Source organism: Parus major, chromosome 2 (assembly GCF_001522545.3).
Source record: "Parus major isolate Abel chromosome 2, Parus_major1.1, whole genome shotgun sequence".
Classification (NCBI taxonomy): Eukaryota; Metazoa; Chordata; class Aves; order Passeriformes; family Paridae; genus Parus; species Parus major.
In genome coordinates, this window is record NC_031769.1 from 5,069,055 (window position 1) to 5,090,807 (window position 21,753).

The window sequence follows — 21,753 nt, forward strand, 5'->3', positions numbered from 1 at the left end:
GGCAGAACAGATTTTCCAAAATTGCTCAAAGTGCCATACTCAAAAGCTGTGCCCCACCAGCATGTCTTTAACTCAGTCAGTGAGCTTTATACTCTTCAGATGACAAAATTAATGCTTAGGCAGTTCTGAAATTTCTACCCAGTATCTGCCTTGGTTTTACTGTGCTGATGCAGTGTGTTCCTTTAAACAGACCTCCCCCTCGGACGAGGCAAGCAAGAAACAGCTTTTAATGCCCCACCGGCCCTCAGTGGACCACTCAGACGAGCCCTTTCAGAGGCAGAGGGCAGTGAGTGCTGTCAGCATCATCACCAGTGCCCTGGAAGGTAAGAGACGTCCTCAGCTCCCCATCTCAAAGCTACGTCCATGAAAAATGCAGGAAAAAAAGTGACACAAAATGCCCTGACACTGTTTTGAAAGACTGCGACCCCTATAACAGAGGCAACACAATCCTTATCTTACCCATGGACTTGTAAAAATCCAGGGAAAATGACATATAATCAGAATTGGAGCTGTAAGATTTAAGATTTTGTGCTGTCGTGGCATTAGATTTACAAGGGGATCACTAGAGCGCAGGGTGGCAGAGCACCAGCCTGCTTTTGGGTGGCTGGCTGTACATATGCTGGTATCTCATCTCTCTGGGGCTGATGGAAAGCCTGGCACGTGCAGCCACCAGCCATGTGCAGAACATCCAAATTGTGGGGGAGGAAATTCTCTAAGTCTCAAAGTCTCTCACAACAGGGACACCGCAGTGTGGTGCGTTTGTATCCCACTGTGAAATTCAGGGACGCTCAAAGGACCATGTAAATATTTCTCAAACCATTTCTCTTAAACCATGCAAACATTTCTCAGCAAATTTTTCCACTGCTCTTCTCATGAGGTGCAGGAGGAGTCTCCTCCTCTGAGTTTCCATAGGCAGTGACTTTGCATGTCCCTCTTGCAAATCTATCGACAGCAAGACAACTTCAGAGCAAGACCCCACATTCCCAATCTCCTGACTTGCAGTCTGAAAGGACTTCCTACACTTTCTCACATCTCCTGGACTGCAAACAGAGATGAGAGGGGAGGTTGCACCTGAGAACACAGAAAAATGTCAGTCAAGAACACAGAAGCAAGGGAAAATGTGGATTCTCCTGCAGACTAATTCTGTGTGTGACTGCTGGATAGGGACTCACCTAAGAGATATCTTACAGTCAGGAACTGGACTTCACTCAGTGAAACCACAAAGCCCTTCCTCTTCCTCAATTTTTTACCCTTCCCATGGTTGTATTCAGCAGTATTGTGGCCAGAAGATATATTTGTGTTTGAATAAATAAAGAGCTGGGTCCTTAATAGGGAAATAATCGCTTTGGTGTATTCCAGTGTTTAATGTACTCTGCAAAGGTTTTATTTGTTTTCTGTGGGGTTTTTAGCAATTAGCTTTGTGACTGATTTGCTTTCTTGTGATGTGTTAAGAATGCCTAAAAGGCCTGGACTTCTTGTTTATTTAATGGCATTTTTCTATTCCTTTATACCACAGAAATAGAGACCATCCAGGCTAGGATAACTCAGAGGACATGGCACTCAGGAATGTGGTTTAGAGGTGGACTCAGCAGACAAGGGATAACAGCTGGAATCAGTGATCTTAGAGGTCTTTTCCAACCTAAATGATTCTATGATTCTGTATAGAAGAAATCTTTATCAAAGGCTTCCTAATTCCCCAGCTTTGATTAGTCACCAAAATTGAATAGTTGTTAACAAGAAATGTCAGATCAGAATAAAATATACCACAGGATTTAATCATATTCATGCTGTAAGATTTGTGCCAAACTCTGAAGCAGTGAGACCAGAAATCCCTTCACCTTTACTTATTTGGTTTCTGCTCTCCGCTCTTGGGTAGTCAACAACTCTCTGTTTTTTCCAGACATTACAAAGCTTTGCAGACAAGAAAGAACCTATTTCTTTTTAAATTTAAAAATAAGAGGAAAAACATCTCCAACACAATGCTGGTTAGATTTTTCAGATAATTTTTTTAACAGTAGTGGAAAAACCAGAGGCTAATCTTACTTTTTCTTTTGCAGATATTAAAATAAATAAATAAAATTAGGTATCTTGTGTTTTCCAAAGATCATATTTACTGGGATGTGGATTCTTAATTGATTTAAATCATTTTAATGCCACATCACTGCCAGAGGAGGATAGTCACACCCACCTCCTTCCCTTGCTGTGTTCCTGCACTTTATATGATTGGTTTTCAGCTGGATCAACAAGCAGAACCAGATGACCCAGAAGGTCCAGGAGCATAAAAGCTGGCAAAAGAACAGAGAAATAACACTTGGCTGAGGCCTAAATGGGTGAAACAAAGCCTTTTAGCAGAAACTTGGACTTAAAGGGGATTATGTTGTGAAGTATAGATCTATGTGTTCTAGATTTACCTGGAAAATTAGATCCATGAGGAATTGACTGCCTTAAACCCTCTATTGCTTCAGAGGCAAGTTTCAAAAAGAAAAAAAAAAAAAAAAAAAAAGCTTTTGCATTGAAGTTTATGGTTCTCAAATAATTTTAGGATTTACCTGTAAACCCTCTCTTTGGAGGCAGGAAAGAGTAATTTCTTGAGAGCAATTTGATTTCCCAAAGATCTCAGAGCAGTGTAGATGTGTGTGCAAATCCAGTGCAGGTAGGACACTATATGGTAATTTGAAAGCTTGATGGAAGACACCTAATACCACAGTTCTGTCTTCCTTTGCAGAACAGTGGATAAAGAATCCAGGAATCTGAGGAAAAATTCTCCAAGATCAACAAGTCCAACCTTTGACTGAATACCCCTGTGCCCACCAAACCATATTGCAAAGTGCCATGTCCACTCAGATTTTTGAACACTTCCAGGGATGGTGACTCCCTCTGTGCTAAATCACTCTTTCAGGGAGAGATTTTTTTCCAAATATCCAATCTGAAGCTGCCCTGGCACAGCCTGGGGCCATTTCCCCTTGTCCCAAATGCTTCCTGCCTGGGGAGAGGAGGCTGTTTATGAACTGATTTAAATAACAGCCTTGGCTGAAGTTTTCCTGTTATCAGTGCAGCTTCTAATTATATAGACTAAAACCATAATACAGCATTCCATGCCCATAAAGGAATCAGAAAAAGGAAGGCATTAAGCAATTCTGCTGATCATTGTCATTTAGCCATTAACTGTCTTTTTTGGCTTTTCTTTTTTTCACCATTTAACACAAATTATACTTATGAAGCTATTTCATTTCTTTTGTGCATAGGTAAAATGAGCATGTAAAAGTGGTATTACAGGCAATATTTTAAGAGCACCTTTAAAAAGCACATTGGAGTTTTAGCAGCATTTTGAAACTGGCTTATGTGCTCCCTGATTTTGTCTGTGGGCCTTTCAGAAAAATCTGATATTTTGGATTGCATATCAAGGACAGAAACTCTGTTGACAACCAGTGATACTCTAGTTCTCAAGTACTTAAGTCAGCTTTTAATATTGGATTTAAGCTCTTTCACCTCTTATCTGCTTTAAAAGTTATTACTTAAGATACTTTCAAAATGCTACTGGGAAATGAAAAATATAATTCCAATCTAAATTCAATGAAGATAGTGCATTCTTATCCATTTGAACTTGGCAAAACATAAAATAAAGTAGGAATCCAAGCCTATATATAATACTAGACTTCACATATTTAGTGTGATTCTCACTTTTTGCCTATGACACTTTTAAAAGGTTTTTACTTTCAGAGCAGGTCACCGTCTGCTAAGTGCAGGTCAACTGGCTAAAACCCCAAAGTGTGTAATTTTCCAGCCTGTTAGGACAGGAATATTTCTATCTTTGAAAAAAGTTTGGGGTAATTTGTGGGCCTTCCTCTGTGTTATGAGTAATTTTAAGTGTTCTCTTGTCATATAACTCAGTGTGAATTGACTGTGACTTTGTTGCTTGTGACTTAGAGCTTGAGGAATCACACCAGAAATGTCCTCCCTGCTGGAACCACTTTGCTGTTAAATTCCTCATTTGGGATTGCTGCCCACTTTGGCTTTTAATCAAGAAATTTGTCAAATTTGTGGTAATGGACCCATTTACTGACCTCACCATCACCCTCTGCATTGTGCTGAACACACTCTTCATGGCCTTGGAGCATTACAAGATGACGAAGGAGTTTGAGCACATGCTGTACATAGGCAATTTGGTAAGTCAGTGTGAACCTGAAGTGCCACCTGAGGGGTGAATTTCCTGCTTTTTAAAGTTTTGGCTGTTGTCACTGTTGGACACGATGTAGAACTGTGGGTTTTATGTAGCACAGTAGAATGAATTGCTAGGAAAGGCTTTTATTCCCTGAACTTTTCAGCCTTTTATAGGGTATTACGCAACAGGTTTAACATGATTGGTAAAGGGAACACCACCTCTTGTCACATTGCTGGGACAAGAGAAAAACACACTATCCACAGCTGTACAGAAATGTTTTGAGAAAGTGAAATTGTTTATAGAGATAGACTTTGAGAGAGAGATGCTCACTCCTAAGAGACTTTCCCTTGGGAACAGACCAGCCACGGACAGGCTGTAATTCTCTCAGGCTCAGAGAAATCAGGTCCACAGGCTGTGGCTTGGGAAAGTCCCATTTTTATACACTGCCAGCATTGCTTTGCCTTTGTCAAGCAAGTGCACACAGCCACCTCTTTCTGAAGAGAGCTGAATGAAGAACAATCTATTCTAAACAAGTCTATTTTTATCAAGCTAACATATCCTAATGTTATTAGCAACCATTAAAAACATGGTTTTGGGCTGTTCCTGATAGATATCTGCTTAAAGAAATAAGAGAAAGGTTAATGAGCTTTATTCAGGATTTCTGGTAAAGCACCCATAAGTTCTTGGTGACTAATAGTGACTTTTATGTTAAAAAAGAAACCTAAAGAAAAAAAGCAAGGCAAGATCTTGGAGGGAAATGGAGTTGTGTTTGATCATGGGTTGATATCTATGCTGGAAGGTGCCTGTAGTGCATCTTCTTTCTACATGTGCTGGGTCCTAAGAAAACCCCATGGCAGAGGGGACATGGAGCAAAGCACAGCCCATGCTTTGAGGGGAAACTTAATGTGCAAGCCAGAGCAGATGGGTGGAGAGATGCAAAGCAAGCAGAGACCACACTTCTCCAAAGAAAAGCAGAGGGAAAGTCTGCAGACAAGCTGCAGGGACAGCAGAAAAGCCTTTCCAAGGGCAATGTGATACAATTTGTGACCCAGGGGGCTGCTAAAATTCTGCAATTACCAAAAAATGGAATATTTTCTTTAGTCATCTTTCTCTGAGTTATGTTTAAAAGTTACCCTGTGTTACTGCTTTAAAACCTAATGTTTAGAATCCTTTTAATTGTAGAAGAGTCTGAATTAGAAAAGGCACAGGCCATCTAGCTGTGGTGGGATTGATTGCCCCTATAATGTGGTGGTAGCAGCATAGATATCCTACAGGAAAATAAGTCATCTGGAGAATATGGAAGGTGGATGCTGCTAAATTTGCATTTGGGGAGCTCCCATCAGAGATTTAAAAAGCCCTTTATTTCTGTAAAAACAAAGGCTGCAGTACCTCAAAGCTGGATTCATGTCACCTAACTTTAGGGATTTACAGAGTCTGTCTGTGCCAGTTTGTCTCTTCTTAGAGTCAATGGAAATTAATGGACAGTTTCAAGCCCCATTAATGTGATGATGTAGCGACATTTGCTTTTGGATAAGGTGAGCAGTGGCCTGCAGGGCTGTGACTGTAGTAGCCATTGACCACAGAGGGAGCACATAGAGACACTGCAGATGTGAGACCTGCCTTAAGTGAGAAACCTCCCATGCTGGTAGGTTTGGGGAGGTAATAGTAATAACCAGGCATTTTGTATCAGTCCTAGAATATGGAATATAACACATAGACATTTTTTTCTTTGTCCTGGTCCTTGTTATTTCTTGTTCTGGGTTTCTGTGGGCAGGATGAGGTTATTCCCCTAGGCTGAGGGACCTGTCTCCAGCTTTTCAGCTGAGGTGTCTTGGCAAATCTCCCACTGTTACTGTGCTAAGCAGAAATCTGTTTGGGTCTCTCTTGCTCCAAACCCATGCTCTTGCCCTCTGCAGAAAGCAGTAGATAAAGATAGCTTGGAAATCATCTTACAGGACTTTCTCCAGCTTCACTTTGCAGCCAGCATTCCTTCTTGTTGCTCAACAATTTGTGGCCTTCTACGATGACCCGAAAAAATTCCCTTGCACTCATCAAAGCAGGTGGCAAAGCTGCCACTTCCCTCTCTGGCTCTTGGGATAGTCAAGGTGTCTGCTCCTCACTCTGCTTTTGGCAGATCAGCTTCCCCCTTTGCAGACCACAGGCAGTGAAACTTTAGCCCTTGGCATCCCTCCTGCCAGCACAGCTCCTGCAGACCTGCCAGGGCTGAGCAGGGCTGTGCCAGGTGCCATCAGGAAATTAGACAATCAGAAGAGACAGGAATTTTGCAGACAGAGAAATTTTTCAGAGAGACACTTTTTTATTTTTTTTCCCAGAGGGAGAAATTTTACAAAGCAAATTTTGCAAAATTTTTCCAAAAAAAGAGAAGGAAAATCTCACTGTGAGTTTCTTAGCACTGCCTAGAGCTATTTCTCTACTTTGTGCTAAAGTGTAAAGTAAGCAAAACAGCCTGCCTGTATTTTTTGTAGCAGGCTAATGGCTCGGGGCTCCCCTTCTCCTGAGATCCCAGCTGGGGTCTGTGAGAGCCCAGACTGTCCCAGCTCACCTCACCAGCTTTACTAAACCCTGGCATAACTGGATTAATTGTGAGCAGAGCAGGTCAGAGAAAGGTAACTCCATTTTGTGGAAGATTTTGCAAAGTCATTTGTAATGAAAATTGGCATTTTTTGCAATTCCCTGTGAAAGGGAAGGGAGTCCCAGCTCCAGGGCAGGCTGCCAGGTGACTGCATCCCCTAAGCTGCAGACTGCCAGCCCCCCCTCTGCCCTGGCTGGCTGGCTGGCTGTCTTCCCATTATATCTAACCCTCTTTGAGTGATTATGCTAGCATTAAACAGGGAAAATATTAAAGAGGGCAGATCTTTGGCATTTGTATTTTTTTTTTTTTTTTCACTCAGAGCAAATGGTTCTGAGAGAAAAGAAAGAATGAAAATGGAATATAGATTTTCTTTCTCTGGATCTGCCAGTCATTGGGGCTCTCCTGCTGTGATTGTCCATCCACTTCATTCAGTGTCTGCTACTTTCAGGCCCTTTCAGTTCACCCCTTACAGAAATGAACATTTTCAAATGTGATCAGAAGGCCAGCCAGGCACGTGTACAGAGCTCATCTGCCCGTGCAGTGCCACCACTTAAAAAAATTAGTGGAGAGAGCAGGACTACCTCAAATTCTGTTTTCCTTTAGAAGCTCAGGTACCATTATGCAACATTAAAGCTTAAATGCCTAAAACCAAAGGTAAAAGGTTTGGTTTTTTTTTATTAAAGTGCTCCACATCAGCAGTGTCATATTTAGCACCAGTGGGATGTTAAGCCACTTGTTTCCTTTACAATCTTTATCACAAGAAACACCCAGCCCCTTGTGCAGGTGCAGTGAACCAGGTGCCGTGTGGAATTTGTGGCTGGAGCACACACACACGACTCCTGATGCCTTCAGCAAGGCTCAGACATTTTGCTGTCTTGCTGTGACATTTCCTTCTCAGAAGGCTATTGATTAAAATGATTCAGGCAAAGAAAGTGATCCTCCTGAGTCATTTTCTCAGCAAGAGGGTTGCATAATGTGTGCAGCGTGGTCTCGATGCTTTTTAAGGCAGTCCCCTGGATACAATTTCACCGACATCCGGTTCTGCCTTGCTCTCTGTCCCAGGAAAAATTCGAGCATTATGGTGGGAATCTTTGGTATCTCTAACCCCTGTGACTCAGAAGTTCTTTGCTAATTAGAAATATGAGACAGGTTGGTGGTTGTGCTCTTGGTATGAGGTGGTGATGGAAAGTTGCTCTGTCGCAAGGTATTGAGGCAGTCCAAGATAACATTTTCCTGAGGGGAAACAGAAGGTATTTTCCATAAGGAATTATGTAAAATGGCCACTTGGATTAATTAATTCTTGAAGCATTACAGAGAAAAGCCAACACTCCTCTAATTCAGGCTATAACTGTTTATTTTTATTCTTTCATATCATAATTGTATGATTTTACTCTTTCCCTTTCATGTCTTAGTGGGTGTCTCATCTCTGTTGCTCAGAGTTGATCAGTTTTGCTGGCTAATGTTGCAAATATTCAACTTCTTGGAAGGAAAACATTTCTCCTTGACTGTACATTAGTGTATAACCTCTGGATTTCCCCTTCTATTTTGACCAACTAAGTGCTTTAAAGTTAATTGTTTCATAGAAAATCATGTATTTTAATTTTACAGATATTATTCATTTCTGCAAATGTATCTATTTCTATTTCAGAAGTTCCAGAATTTTCCAGAAACACAAAGCTCTGGGCAGCTTGTACTAGGATATGAAAAAAACATATACTGTAAAACAGTATATGACAAACTTGGTGCCCACATTTTGTCATTTAAAGTTGATTGTAGAATTCCACTATGCATTTAAAACATTACTTAAGCAGGGCATACAAAAGGACAAAATCTGATTCTATGGGATGCTTTACAGGAATCTATTAAAAGTAAATTTGCTGTCAGCAGCCTTCCTTTCCCTGCTCCCTCTGCCTCATAGGTAATATTTATATGTTGTTTTAAAGAAAAATGTTCCAATTAGAAGCTCCACCATATGACATTTGAACTGGGTCATAAATAACCAATGTGTTCCCAAGATGCAATGAGAAGAAAATTGCTGTGACTATTTGTAAAAAAAAACAAAAACAAACAAAACAAAATAACAAGACTCAATTTAGAGTTTCTAATCGTCTTTGCTGCCAGCAATAATCTCAGAATAACTGGAGGCGTGCGTTGCCCTTCTATTGATAATAAGAACATAATAGAAAGGGATAATACATCATATACACTGAACCCAAATAGCCCTTAACACTCACTCTCCATTCACTAAGCTTTCTCCACTGAAATTAATAGATTTAACCTTTATAAAATGCACCTTTATACCTTTTTTTTTTTGTTTGTTTTATTTTACTATTGTGATTATTCAGATGATGGAAGGAGATGGACATGTACGTTCCAATCCAGATCCTGAAGTCAGATGTCATTATGAGTTTACAGCAGTATCAGATATTATTGTGAAAAGACTAGACAAAATTGTAATAGTGATAAAGGAGTCAGCCACAAAAAAAAAGCAAATATTTCTTTGTAGAATGTGTCTGGCTTTCTGCTGGGTACACCTGTGTGAGTGGAAGCTCCACAAGCAAGGAGCTGTGCTTAAAAGGTTAGTTTGACTTCATATTTTCCTTCTGCAGGTCTTCACTGGGATTTTCACAGCAGAAATGATCTTCAAAGTAATTGCCCTCGACCCCTACTACTATTTCCAACAGGGCTGGAATATTTTTGACAGCATAATTGTTATTCTAAGCCTGATGGAACTGGGTTTGTCCAGCATGGGAAACCTGTCTGTTTTACGCTCCTTTCGGCTGGTAATTGTCTTATTCTGTTCTTAACCATCTTTTTATTTTCATTACATATAAACTCTCACATGAATGCAACATATTTTCTTAAAAATGCATCTGCCTGTAATTGCTGCAAACTGGTGAACAGTATGTGACACTAATTACTGTGGGATAAATGGAATTGTTCCAGATTTACATCAGGGTAAATGAGAACATAATTTGATTCCTTCTAGCTGTGCCAGGTACTTGTAGCACACTTAAAATATTTGAATTCCAATTTGTAATAAAGATCTGCCATTTTATACCTGTACACCTGTTAACACAGACAGCAGAAAATTGATAGCCCAAGAAATGCAAGAGCTGATAACTTGTTGTTTTAGGAGCTGTTATTCCTAAATTATATTATAAACATGCCACTGTTCTTTTAGATGTTGTCAAAAGAAAATGTCTTTGAATTATTCAGAGAGAGATTTTTTTTTTTCCTAGAGCTGATCAGCATAACATAGCATCTGTCTTTCACAGGAACTCCTTAGCTGTCAGCTCCTTTGTTAAGCAGGGGACAGTGGTGTTCTATTAATGAGAGACTGGCAACATGCTGGAACAGAAAAGTACTTTCCTTGCCAGCTTGACATTTGTGTTGCACTTCATGTACCAGGATGTCCATGCTAATTATTCTGGCCATGATATGGCTTCAAAATTTTAAAGATCAGGAAAATAAGCCCTTGTGATTACACTTACCAAAAGAAAAGATTTTTTTTTCCCTCCCAAAATTGTCTGCATCACTCAAAAGCATACATTTTCCATAAGTGTCTCCCTTTAGTTTTTGGAGCAATCCAGCTTCAATAGGGCTTAATTTAAACCTTCAGCTGAAAACACAGCACAAGGGTTAGGCACCATTTACATCCTTAAAATAAGTCTTAAGTGGGCCGTGGGTTGTGCACAGACTGCGTGAACCTTGGCACAGAGGTGATTTTCACCCTGGGAGCTAACAGCTAATAACATCTGACTGAGGCTTGCTCTGAAGCACAGAGGAATTCCTTCTCTCACTGTGGGACCAAACCTGAAACCCTTCCCTCCAAATGCCTGCCAGGCTCTTTATTTTGAGGAGGAAAAGCAACACAAAAGAAAATATTAAGAAACATATTTCATCCTTCCATCGTTTCCCCACCAGTGGGGGAATGTGCCATTAAAACCATGTCTATCTAACCAAGCAGAGCATAGCTCAGGAAAACTTAATTCTCATCTGAAAAGCCCAATTGATGTTTTATTAATAGAAGTAATGAGGTTAACAGGAAGTATGGCTAAAATCACCTTGTACCACACACACTGTGGCATTTAACATCTTTCACGTTTTACTAACTTTAATAATTCATTGGCTGAAATGGCTGATGCTTCTGTGAGCTGACACTGTTGTTTATGTTCCATTCACAGCTGCGAGTCTTCAAGTTGGCAAAGTCCTGGCCGACCTTAAATACACTCATTAAAATCATTGGTAACTCAGTGGGTGCCCTCGGTAACCTCACCCTCGTGCTGGCCATCATCGTCTTTATTTTTGCCGTGGTGGGAATGCAGCTTTTTGGGAAAAGCTACTTGGACAATGTGAAGAAGATAAGCACCACTGGCAATCTGCCACGGTGGCACATGAATGACTTCTTCCACTCCTTCCTCATCATCTTCCGAATTTTGTGTGGAGAGTGGATCGAGACCATGTGGGACTGTATGGAAGTAGCTGGGCAGCCACTGTGCCTTCTCGTCTTCTTGTTGGTCATGGTGATAGGAAACCTGGTGGTGAGTTCTCAAGATGGTTTTGGGCTTCTTTTTTTCTTTCTTTCTTGGTAGGCATGTGCAAATGTACCATTTTTTAAACCAGAAATGGTAAATCTCAATTTGCTCCACAATTTTAATTCAGTGAACTGAGTTGTCACCAGGAGAAATTTGCTCTTATCCCAAATGAAAAGTTGCATTTCTTGTTGGGAATGAGGACTTGCTGGGTTTCTTCAGAGCAGATGTTTTACTAGACCAAAAGGCACATGGGTTGATCACAATGATTTTATTTCTTAGGCCATTCATGGGTCTAAAGGCATTCCTGATCTCTTTTCTGGTGCACAGGTGTGAGTATCACCTCAACTATCCCTGTTTTGGGACATATTTATATTTCCTTTCACTTCTGGCCAAGAACACACCAACCTTACCACAGCACAGTGTCTTTGAGTGGAGTTTTGAACGTCTTTAGCCTGCATGCTTTATGAGGCTGCAGGTTTTGTTTACAGTAATGTCACTGGCTCTCTTGCTGGTTTTTTAATAGACTATCCCATAAACATGGCTTACATAAGCTCTGAACCTATTAAGACTGAATTATATTTCCCTGTTGACATCTTAAGGAGCGCTTTGCTGGCTTTCAGTCATTGTGGAAATGTTTTGCCTGTTCAGCTTAGAGAGCATCTTTGACATTGTGGCTCTAATGGCCTTACTGTTTATGTAGGGAGTTGTTTAATAGTAGATGCTGCTGTAAAAAAAAAAAAAATGTTGGGTTTTGCTACTGATTGCTTTTAGTGGTTGTTTTGTTTTTAAGTACCCAGCGTTTTGGTTCTCAGCTGCTGGGGTAGAAAAGTTCTTGAAAGAGCTTGTAAAAAAGCAAAGTGTGTTGCTTTGTTTACATTAATTTAAATTTTTACGGTTATTTTCATACTGAAAATGTTGATTGCAAGAGCAAGGAATATTTTTTAGGGATTTTTTTTAACAAAAGTCAAAAGATTAAACTATGATTACTCAGAAAGTGAAAAATTATTTACTTTTTTTCTATGGCTTAACATTTCTATAAATTTTCCTTAGAATTAAATTTGATTAGAAGAGTTGGGGCAAAATATTGCTTTCTTTAGGAAAAAAAAAACATTATTTATTATATCATTTAGGAGATTTTAGCCTGAGATCTGGAAAGTTAATCTACCCCTGCCACTAAGCAATGTGTTCCCTGTATGATGATGAAAGCTGGAAGTAATATGTGTTAAATTCTGGGGAAAATGTTAACATTTGAAATATTCATGGATTATTAAAAGATGTGAATTAGCAACATCTGATACCCTTAGATATTAACACTCATCAGTGTACATAAGTTCTGTTAAATATGAAATCTGGCTCAGCAGAGACTGCATTTACATTATCTAAGTATTTAACCTTCAGTACTCAAAAAAACTGTCCCAGATGTAAAACCAGATATTGAAAAACTCTGTCAGCATGGATAAGCTGAAGTTATTGGTCAGCTGAAAGAAAAAATTGCTAGCTTTCCTCTTTTCAGCCAACAGTTCTGTAAGGATGTGGCAAAGACTGATAAAGAGGAATGATTCTTGTGTTTGGGTCACTCGTAGGAAAAGAAAGAGGAAGTTATTTATAGGTGATGAAGGTGGTGAAAAGAACAACAGATTTTGAATCATGAGACTCATCCAGTACCAACATGGAAACTTCATGATGTTGATTAGAAGGTAGAAAGGAGGTCATCCTACATCTCTGGCATCAGCAAAAATTGTTGCTTTCTTCCATAAGACTGGATTTAATTCACCAACTCACTTACTTGCATAAATCATCAGACCCTAAAGTTCTGGTAGCTAAAAAGTACCATGAGCCCTTTCAAATAAAAATACTCCTGTGCAAAAACTTTCACTTGTAACTTCTTTGCCATCTGTGCCAGCAAAATCTCTCTTTTAACTTGCTGAGATCTTTTTTTCTCCCCTGAGTTTCAAGAGTCAGTTCTGATAAAGAATATTATCCTGAGGTTGTAACTTATTAAAGTCTAAATATTTCCACAGTATCTGGAGGCATGGAGAAAATCTTGGTGTAGCATTTCTATACATGCATCTAAATGAAATACTTTTGTCTGTCACATCTGCCTTATGGTGATGTCTGTGGTCACTTTCCCAACTAGAAAGCTGAGGATAATGGAGAAAACTTGCTCTTGAACTCCTGTAAAGTCTGTAAACTAGTGTTGAAATTGTTACAACTGCTGCAATCCTGTGGTATGTTCAGTGATTCACTTTGCAGGTCTTATCTAGCCTCACTAACATAAATTCAAAGGAATGGTGGAAGAAAAGCCAGGAAATTTAGTAAGTGCCCTGGGCAACATCATGTTATAGAGCAGTCCAGTTGTTGAAAGGAATTTTAGTATATCCTTAGTCTTTGGGTTGTATTCATATATCCTGAAAATGTCTTGGACAATTTGTGTGCAATGCCACACAAAACTATATTTAAGGCTGGTCAGCTGAGGAGTGAATCATCTTCAAGGAACTAAACTTTACAATATAGCTGGAAAACTATGTGCTGTGTAAGTGCCTCTTGCACAATAAAGCTGTGCTGCTATTGCCAGGTGGTGTTTTAGAGTAATTGAGGCTTCTTTAGAAGGTAAAGCCTAACCAGACAGATCATAAGAATTTCTTCCTCATTTGTAAGAGAGACCTTCTGAAATAGCCAAGTGAATAATTATGCTTTTTGTTAATTTTTCAAAAGGGCTTAACGTATTTTTAATGTATATTTTTGTTACTGAGGAGAACAAGGAAAATCACTAAGAAAGGAACGATTATGATGATGTAGGAGAGTTAAGGTCACCAGGCAGGTCCTGGTGCCCCCTGCTCTGGTGGGTCAGCTGGTGTGAGAGTCAATGTGACACTTCTCAGGGTACAGTTGTCTGTGCTGGGTGCTAAGAATGTGCATGAATAAAAGTGACACTTCCATCACAGAATCACACAGAATCACAGAATTACTAGCTTGGAAGAGATCTTCAAGATCATCAAGTCCAACCCATGCTCTAATATCTAAACCATGGCACTGAGTGCCACATCCAATCTTTTTTTAAACACATCCAGGGATGGATGGTGTCTCCATCAGCTCTCCAGGCAGACCATTCCAGTATTTTATCATTCTTTCCGTGAAGAACTTTTTCTTAACCTCCAACCTAAATTTCTCTTGGCATAGCTTAAGATCGTGTCCTCTCGTTCTCTCAGTTGCTGTCTGGTGAAAGAGACCGACCCCTACCTGACTGCAACCTCCTTTCAGGGAGCTGTGGAGAGTGATGAGGTCACCCCTGAGTCTCCTTTCCTCCAGGCTAAAACACCCCCAGCTCCCTCAGTGGTTCCTCACAGGGTTTGTGTTCCCAGCCCCTCACCAGCCTTGTTGCCTCCTCTGGACACACTCCAACATCTCAACATCCTTCTTGATCGGAGGGGCCAGAACTGGACACAGAACAGTGTCACAGGCAGAACAACCTCCCAACCTTGCTGGGTGTGCATGATGTATGCTGGCCAAGCCACTCTTACCCTCTGGTGGCCACCAGGATGAAGTGTGGTTCCTGCCAGCATCTCTGAAGTGCCACCAAGGGAAGGACAGCCTGATGTGGCACAGAAATGCACTCACAGACTCTGCTCCTGCTCCAGCTGGGATGTGTACAACCCAAAAAAGCATCTCTGAGTGTAAAATCCACAGAGCTGCAGTGCATTAACTGGCCCTCAGGGCTGAGCTCTGGGCTGCTGTTTTCTCACCTCTGTCCCATCCACACATCCCAGTGCTTCCATGGCACATCCACCCCTATTCCCCAATCCAACACAAGCTGGAAAATCACTGCTGCATTTCCCTGGTGGATCTTGCATTACTGGAGTCACAAGCATGTAAACTTGTAGGGTCTGTAACCAGCAAAGTGGTACCTTAAGAATTTTTCCTAAAAGCAAAGTATAAGAATGGAATTCCTCCTTTAGGATCAGTCCTAGCTTGTTTTTTATTCCCTCAGGAAAATATTGATGACATTTTCTGAGAACACAAAGGTAGAAAGCACCACCAGTTTCTAGGGTATCACACTATCCTGTAGGCAGGATTGCATAACCATTATTGAATTAATGCATGATGCATGGAATTATGAAATACAAAGTGTAAGGTCATGCACTCAGCCCTGTTTAAATATTTATGTTATGATCCAGTAGCTTACCAACAGAAAATGTTAGAGAGTATATGTATCAGTCACTGTGAACATCGACATCTGAAATAACTACATGGAGGTGCCTTTATAGTCAGATCAGTCTAATGGAGTCTGTGAAGTCATATAATATCTTACCACCCAAAAAATCTAAATTTATTGGACTAAATAGCCCCTAAAACTACCTTCCTGTCCCTGATGTCCTAGGAAGCAAAATCAGCTGTAGAAATCCCCACATGGCTTGATATGTCGACCCAAGAGGACCTTCTGGTCCTGTGTTTTCCTATGGTAGTTTCAGTGCCTGTCAGCAGAGCTGCTCAGCAGGGTTTGGATGAGATTTGAATTGACCTCTTTGGATAAACTCACTGGAAATTTTTCTCTGAGAAAGTCAAATGTGCCTGAAACCTCTCTTTCTATTTTGCTTCCACATCTCAGGAAGCCTTTATGGATGTTTTTTATGTTACAATTTGGCCCATGAGAGGCAGAAATACGGAAATGTCACATTCTTTGGTGGAAGAGGTTTGTGCCTGCCTACAAGCCTTTCCTACGAGTCCACGTAGGAAGGACAGATCCTAGGAGAGGTGTTCTGGGAAAGTCCCACTAAACCTCCATCAGGTTAAAGTCAGTGGATTCTCAAACTGGTCAGACACCAACAGAACCTCATTACGAGTCATTCACCACATTTCCCTGTTGAACAGACAAAGTCTGTTGATAAAATGTGTTACCAGAGCTGTTCTGACAGACGCACAGTTCTGCAGCCTGGCAAGAAAGAAAAATCAAGTTACAGAGTTTTGAGCAACCTGGTCTAGTGGAAGGTCCATGGCAGAGGGGTTGAAAAGAGGTGATTTTTAAGGTCCCTTCTAACCCAAAGCAGGAGATGATTCTATGAATGGGAGCAATGCAGAACTTCTTTGTGCTTCCACTTCATCCTCTTCTTTTACAAGAGTCTCCCTCCCGACCATGAGAACATTGTCCTGAGCACCACCAATGCAACCTGGATGGGAATAATGGCCCAGGAGGAGAAAGGCAAGAAAGATGAAGGGTCATTTAGCATGGATCCTGGTCTGACACATGTGCAAGGGAGAGATTTGGGATTGGGAGGATCGTTTGGATGGGGAATAGAAATGACTATAGCTTTATGTGAAACTTAATCTATGAGAAGAAATTCGCAGCTATTCCCTGCCCTGAATCCCTTTCCTAAATAACAAACCTTAAGCAATATAAGATGTCACTTGGTCCCATATGTCTATCTAATACTATATTTTTTGTTTGTTTGTTTGCTAAATTTGCCTTTCGTTCAATGTTTAGAGTCAAGAAAACAGATCAAAAACCACAAAAAGAGGCAGCTGAAAGGTGTAGTGTGTAAATGTGTGAGCCAGGGCTGATATTTGCATCGTCTTCAACATGGGAGCTTTGCTTCTGTATAAACCCTTTTCTAAAATTAATTACTGAGTGTCATTAATTGAGCACCATGATCTCTAATTGTGGAACATGAGAGTGAGTCCATGTGGCCACTTGTGGAGGAGAACTGGTAGCCCACCCTGTAGGGATCCATCAGCTGCTGCATGGGAGCTGCACAGATCTATCCCAGATGGAATATTGTGGCCAGTGCAGAGTATGAAGAAGTTTAATAATGTGGATCTAGATGGTCTTTTGCATCTGCCCTCTGAGCCAGAAAATATCCCTGAGCACATTTAATTTATTAGTGTAAGAGTGTCCATAAAGTCCTGTCTCATTCAATGCTGATGCTTCTCCATCACTGCAAATTTCTCAGCAGATCACGACTGGGCTTGAAAGAGGCTTATGGTAATGTCAGATTTTCTCTTTGTTTAAATGAAATGGGTACAGAAAATGATCATTATCCCTGGTGGTAAAACCAGAAGCAATAGCAAAATAGCATCTTACAGGCCTGGGTAAAAGTGGATTACAATTTTACATTTCAAGAGCTCAGACAACCAAAGCATATTAGGATGGTCAAAGTTGGTCTTCAGATGGAGATTTGTATTTCTGCCTGACATGATAGGGCTGTCACTGAGGGAAGATACATCAAAACCCCACACTTTTAAAAGACAGAAAGCATTAAACCAGGTTATTTCACGACTATAAAACTTTTTAAAGGGTGATGAAGGGTTGTTTTACCCCAAAAAAGTACAAGGCCTCTTTAATTCAGATTATCTTTGTCAATAAATTAGTGAAAATGGAAATCCAGTAATATAGGATAGCACTTTTCCAGCTGTCTCCTTATTTTCTTTTAAAATTATGTACAAATCTAGAATATCAAAGCCCCATTTTTGTGGTTCTTACTGTCTATCCCTAGAGAAATGCTTAACTCAAAGGTTCCAGCAAGACTTGCTGCCCTGAATCAAGTAATTATTTTTTGCATTTAATAACAAACATGACTTACTCATGGGGGCCACTGAAAACATCCACTGTGTGAATAAAGGTTAATCTCCTTGGAGGAAAATGTAGTATTTATATTGCATCTAATAATTAATATAAATGAAGTGGAATTTTAAAATATTGTGTACCTTCTAATTGAAAATCCAAATGGGTTAGATCTGCTTGCTGGAAATTAAAGCACATTTGGGAAGAAGGTATGACAGCCCAAATTACAACATTTAGGGTTGTATTTTTAATTTTCAAACCACAATAGAGGTCTGCAGTGTCCTCAGGCTTTACATGTTGTACTTCTACCTCTATGCACATACTCTCCTTGGGGTCCATTGGCTCCACTTCTTGCACAATGGAAGGAAGTGAGGATAAGATGCACCTGTGTGTAACCTGTGGAAAAACAGCTTTTTGCAATGAGCAGGGAAGCCATAGGAGATTTGAGGAGGGTTCAGGTTGTCCCAAGCCTGACATGAACACTCCCTTCCCTCCCCTCTGTCTGCACCCCAATGCTCATGTCCTGGATGCTGCTGTTCACCTCATCTGCTCTTTCAGCAGCTCCCAACATTCTGGAAATCTGCATTTGTGTTTTGGTTACATCAGCTGAGAGGGCCAGCAGATAAACAGGCAAGAATAGGCATGTCAGGAGCAGTCACCGTCAGGACAGACAGAATCTGCAAAGCGGCGAGCCAAGGGCGCGTGGGGCACCGGGGAGGAGGAGGATTGATCAGAAAGCTGCAGGAGCCATAATGAGAGCTGGGAAATACTGGCAACAAGGGCTGGAGAGTCTGAGGGTCTAGAAGACGCCAGGGAGCCCAAGGGGTCATTAGTGAGAAGTGGAAGTGTCATTTGAGTCTGTCTCATCAGCTTGGACACTTATGTAAGGGAGGCGAGTTCCCTTTCCCGCGTCACTTGCGGCTCAGCAGGAGAACAGCCCAGAATCCGTGAATCAGCTCAGCTGGGGACACAAAGAAAGTGGTGTCAGAACAACTGTCAGCATGTCACCGTCCTTCCTCCTTCTACTCATTTGTTCTTACACTACATTTGGCGTGATACCAGAGAGCTCAAACCTCAGAGGGAGGCAGATAAACCCCAGCACATTTCCCAGCTTCTCCCTTCAAAATTTCCATGCCAGCTGCCTGAACACTCCGTGTGTCCCAAAGCAATTGTAGCTATTTGTATTCCCCATTATCCATCCCTTCTTGAGAAGTGCCTGGGAAGCAGAGCACTCAGGTAGTCAATGCTTTTGGGCAAACATCTGACTATATCTACTTTACTATTAAACATCCTCAGGGTTAAAGAAATGTCCACCAGAAACAGATGGCATCATCTGATGCTTAAAAAAAATAAATCCTGACAGCAACCATCAATCAGTCCAGTTGCCTCTGATGGCTCCTAGAAGAGATGGAAAGCCTCCATCCTCTTGTGGGTTACTTTAAATGCAAAGATTTTGCCTGACACTCCAGGCTTTAAAAGCAGTATGATTTACCAGTATCCACATAAATACCTATAATTTATTTTATTGGGTAGATCTATCCTGCCCCCATGTGTAACACCAGATGCTGGTTCTAAAACATCTGGGGAAATTAACCTTGCAGTATTTATGATGAGCCATCAAAGACTGCTGGGTTTCAAAAAATGCCATTCTATGGTAGATTGAGTGGAGTCTATTCAAATCTGGGAGGTTTAGGGCTGCTTCACTCAAGATATGTGAGGGAAATGCACCTGAAAATAGATGGGAGGAGTGACTGCTTTCAAAATCTACTTCTAAAAAGTAATCTGCTTCTTTCTGTCACTTCAGATTTATAAGAGCCTGTATCCTGCTACAGGCTCACTAGTTTCTTCTGAAGAGTTGAGTCTTGGCACTTGGTGACTAAACATGAGCTTGCATCTTGTGTTAGGGGGCAAGTGTGTTTGCAAGGTATTACACGATGTTCATGTTGAATATATACTAAAATCTGCCAATTTTTTCCCTGCAATATTCATCCACAGAAAGGTTGATATTTGAAAATACAGCTAGGTCAAATCCTAGTAGAAGCTGGAATGCAGAAGAGGAGTGAGTTTTTGCTTCTGATGCAGGTCAAAGGAGGCAGAAAACAAAAAGTGGTCTAAGGCTTTTTTTTTTTTTTTTTAATGTATTTGTGACATAAGGAATCCCCAAAGCAATAATCCAAAGAAGATTCATTAATGGACTGTGACAGATTTTGGCATTTGGTGCAGATTTTCATCGGTAGAATTATAAATATTGCTTCTTGATCTATAAATGAGTCACTGGGATATATCAGAGAGAAATAAAATCTGTTAACAATGCTAGTGTTCTTCCATAGGCATTTATATAAAGGAATACAAAACTATCTCCCATTAACCTTTATGGGTGTGAGGTGTCTTGGAAATAAGAAGAATGGTAATACATTAATTCAATAGACCAAACCCCTTGGAAACTGTCCTCATGCCTTTTGTTCCAATTGTGTTTCCAAATCAGAGGTATTTATCTAAAACTATTGTTTAAGCATTGACTCCATTATATGAACTACTGATGAAATATTTTTAATAAGATACACCATATGTATGTTTTATGTTCTCATACATATTTTATTTGTGAAGGTTCTAGTGGATTCTCTGCTGAGATGTGGTTGTATTCCATGGGGTTGAAAGGGAGCTAAGTTATTATTTTTAAAACTGCAACCCTGTTGATGTAGTAGGCATCAGTAGGGTAAACATGCCCATTTTTTTGTACTACATATGTCCTTTATTAATAGTGTTAGTAGGGGTTTGTCAGTAGTTAAGTTCTTGCTAATAGCTGACAAATAGCTGGGTAGTTATTAAAAATCTAGAAGGCACTGAGTCAAATTTAATTGGGCAAGAGTGTGCAAAGATAGGTACAACTAAATGTGTCTCTTTTTATTAATGTCACAGTGCGAGTTGTCTGGATGTCATTGAAAGGGTAATGACAACAGAATTATTCCTAACATGTGCTGAGGGAAAGGCAAGGTTTTCATGCTAAAACAGACCAGGTGGTACAAAATTAATACATTATTCACTACTCCTAAACATCTTATACTTTTGTTTATAAAAAACCAAACTGGTACAAATATTATTTTTCTTCACCAGAACTAATCAGGGAGCTGTTCAGTCTGACAGTTGCCTCTAGAAATACCTTGTTAAAAAGAATATGTGAAACAACCAGTGAGTCATGACAGACTTAACCTTCTTAGCAGGTGTACGATACTTATGAGACAGTGGAATTTATCTTTTCCATGTACAGTGAACATTCATATCTGGATTTCTCCACTCAGCACATATGTGGCAATACAGTCTATGGCTTCCCAAGGAAAAATGATGAATAATGCATTTGGAAAATAAGTGTAATACACAGATCAGACACCCAATTTCCTGCTTTTTGGGGTCTTATTAAACAGTAAGAAATTCCTGCAGTCAAAGGGGTCCTGCCTTTCGTCTCCTGCTACCATTCCACATTTCTTCCTCTTCCTGAAATCCCACTTGTCTGTGTGTTACCTTGTTAAACCTCTCTAAATTCAATAAACCCACTAACCCACACTTACTGAGGAGAATCTCCAACAGATACAGATCTACTCCATCAATTTTATATTACTGCAAACAATGCAAAGGAAATACAAGAATCAAACCTATTGATTTTTCATCTCTCTTACAATTTTTATTTCTTTGCTGCTATTTAAGTTCATTTTGTTCTATTTCCTTGATTCCAGATTCATGTGTTATTTTTTTTGTTTTGTTCCTATTTTGTTTGGGTCATCCTTAGCCTGAATCTTATTTAAATCAGTTCTAATTGAATATGAACCAAATCCGCCATGCCTTTAATTATTTTCTACCTAAAATGTATTTTCTTCCATTTTGATCAGTTCTGGCCTTCATTGTCCTA

The 21,753-nt window shown here is 40.2% G+C and overlaps 1 protein-coding gene across 4 annotated transcripts in view; it reads left to right on the forward strand.

Moving 5' to 3' along the window:
• LOC107200857 (sodium channel protein type 5 subunit alpha-like) overlaps positions 1-21,753 on the forward strand; it is a 213,502-nt gene that overhangs the window by 107,967 nt on the left and 83,782 nt on the right. For all 4 annotated transcript variants that reach the window (XM_033520158.1, XM_033520151.1, XM_033520153.1 and 1 more), the window contains 4 exons: positions 191-323; positions 3,928-4,166; positions 9,365-9,538; positions 10,943-11,299. In XM_033520158.1, coding sequence (XP_033376049.1) covers positions 191-323; positions 3,928-4,166; positions 9,365-9,538; positions 10,943-11,299 — 903 coding nt within the window. The remainder of the gene's footprint in view (positions 1-190; positions 324-3,927; positions 4,167-9,364; positions 9,539-10,942; positions 11,300-21,753) is intronic.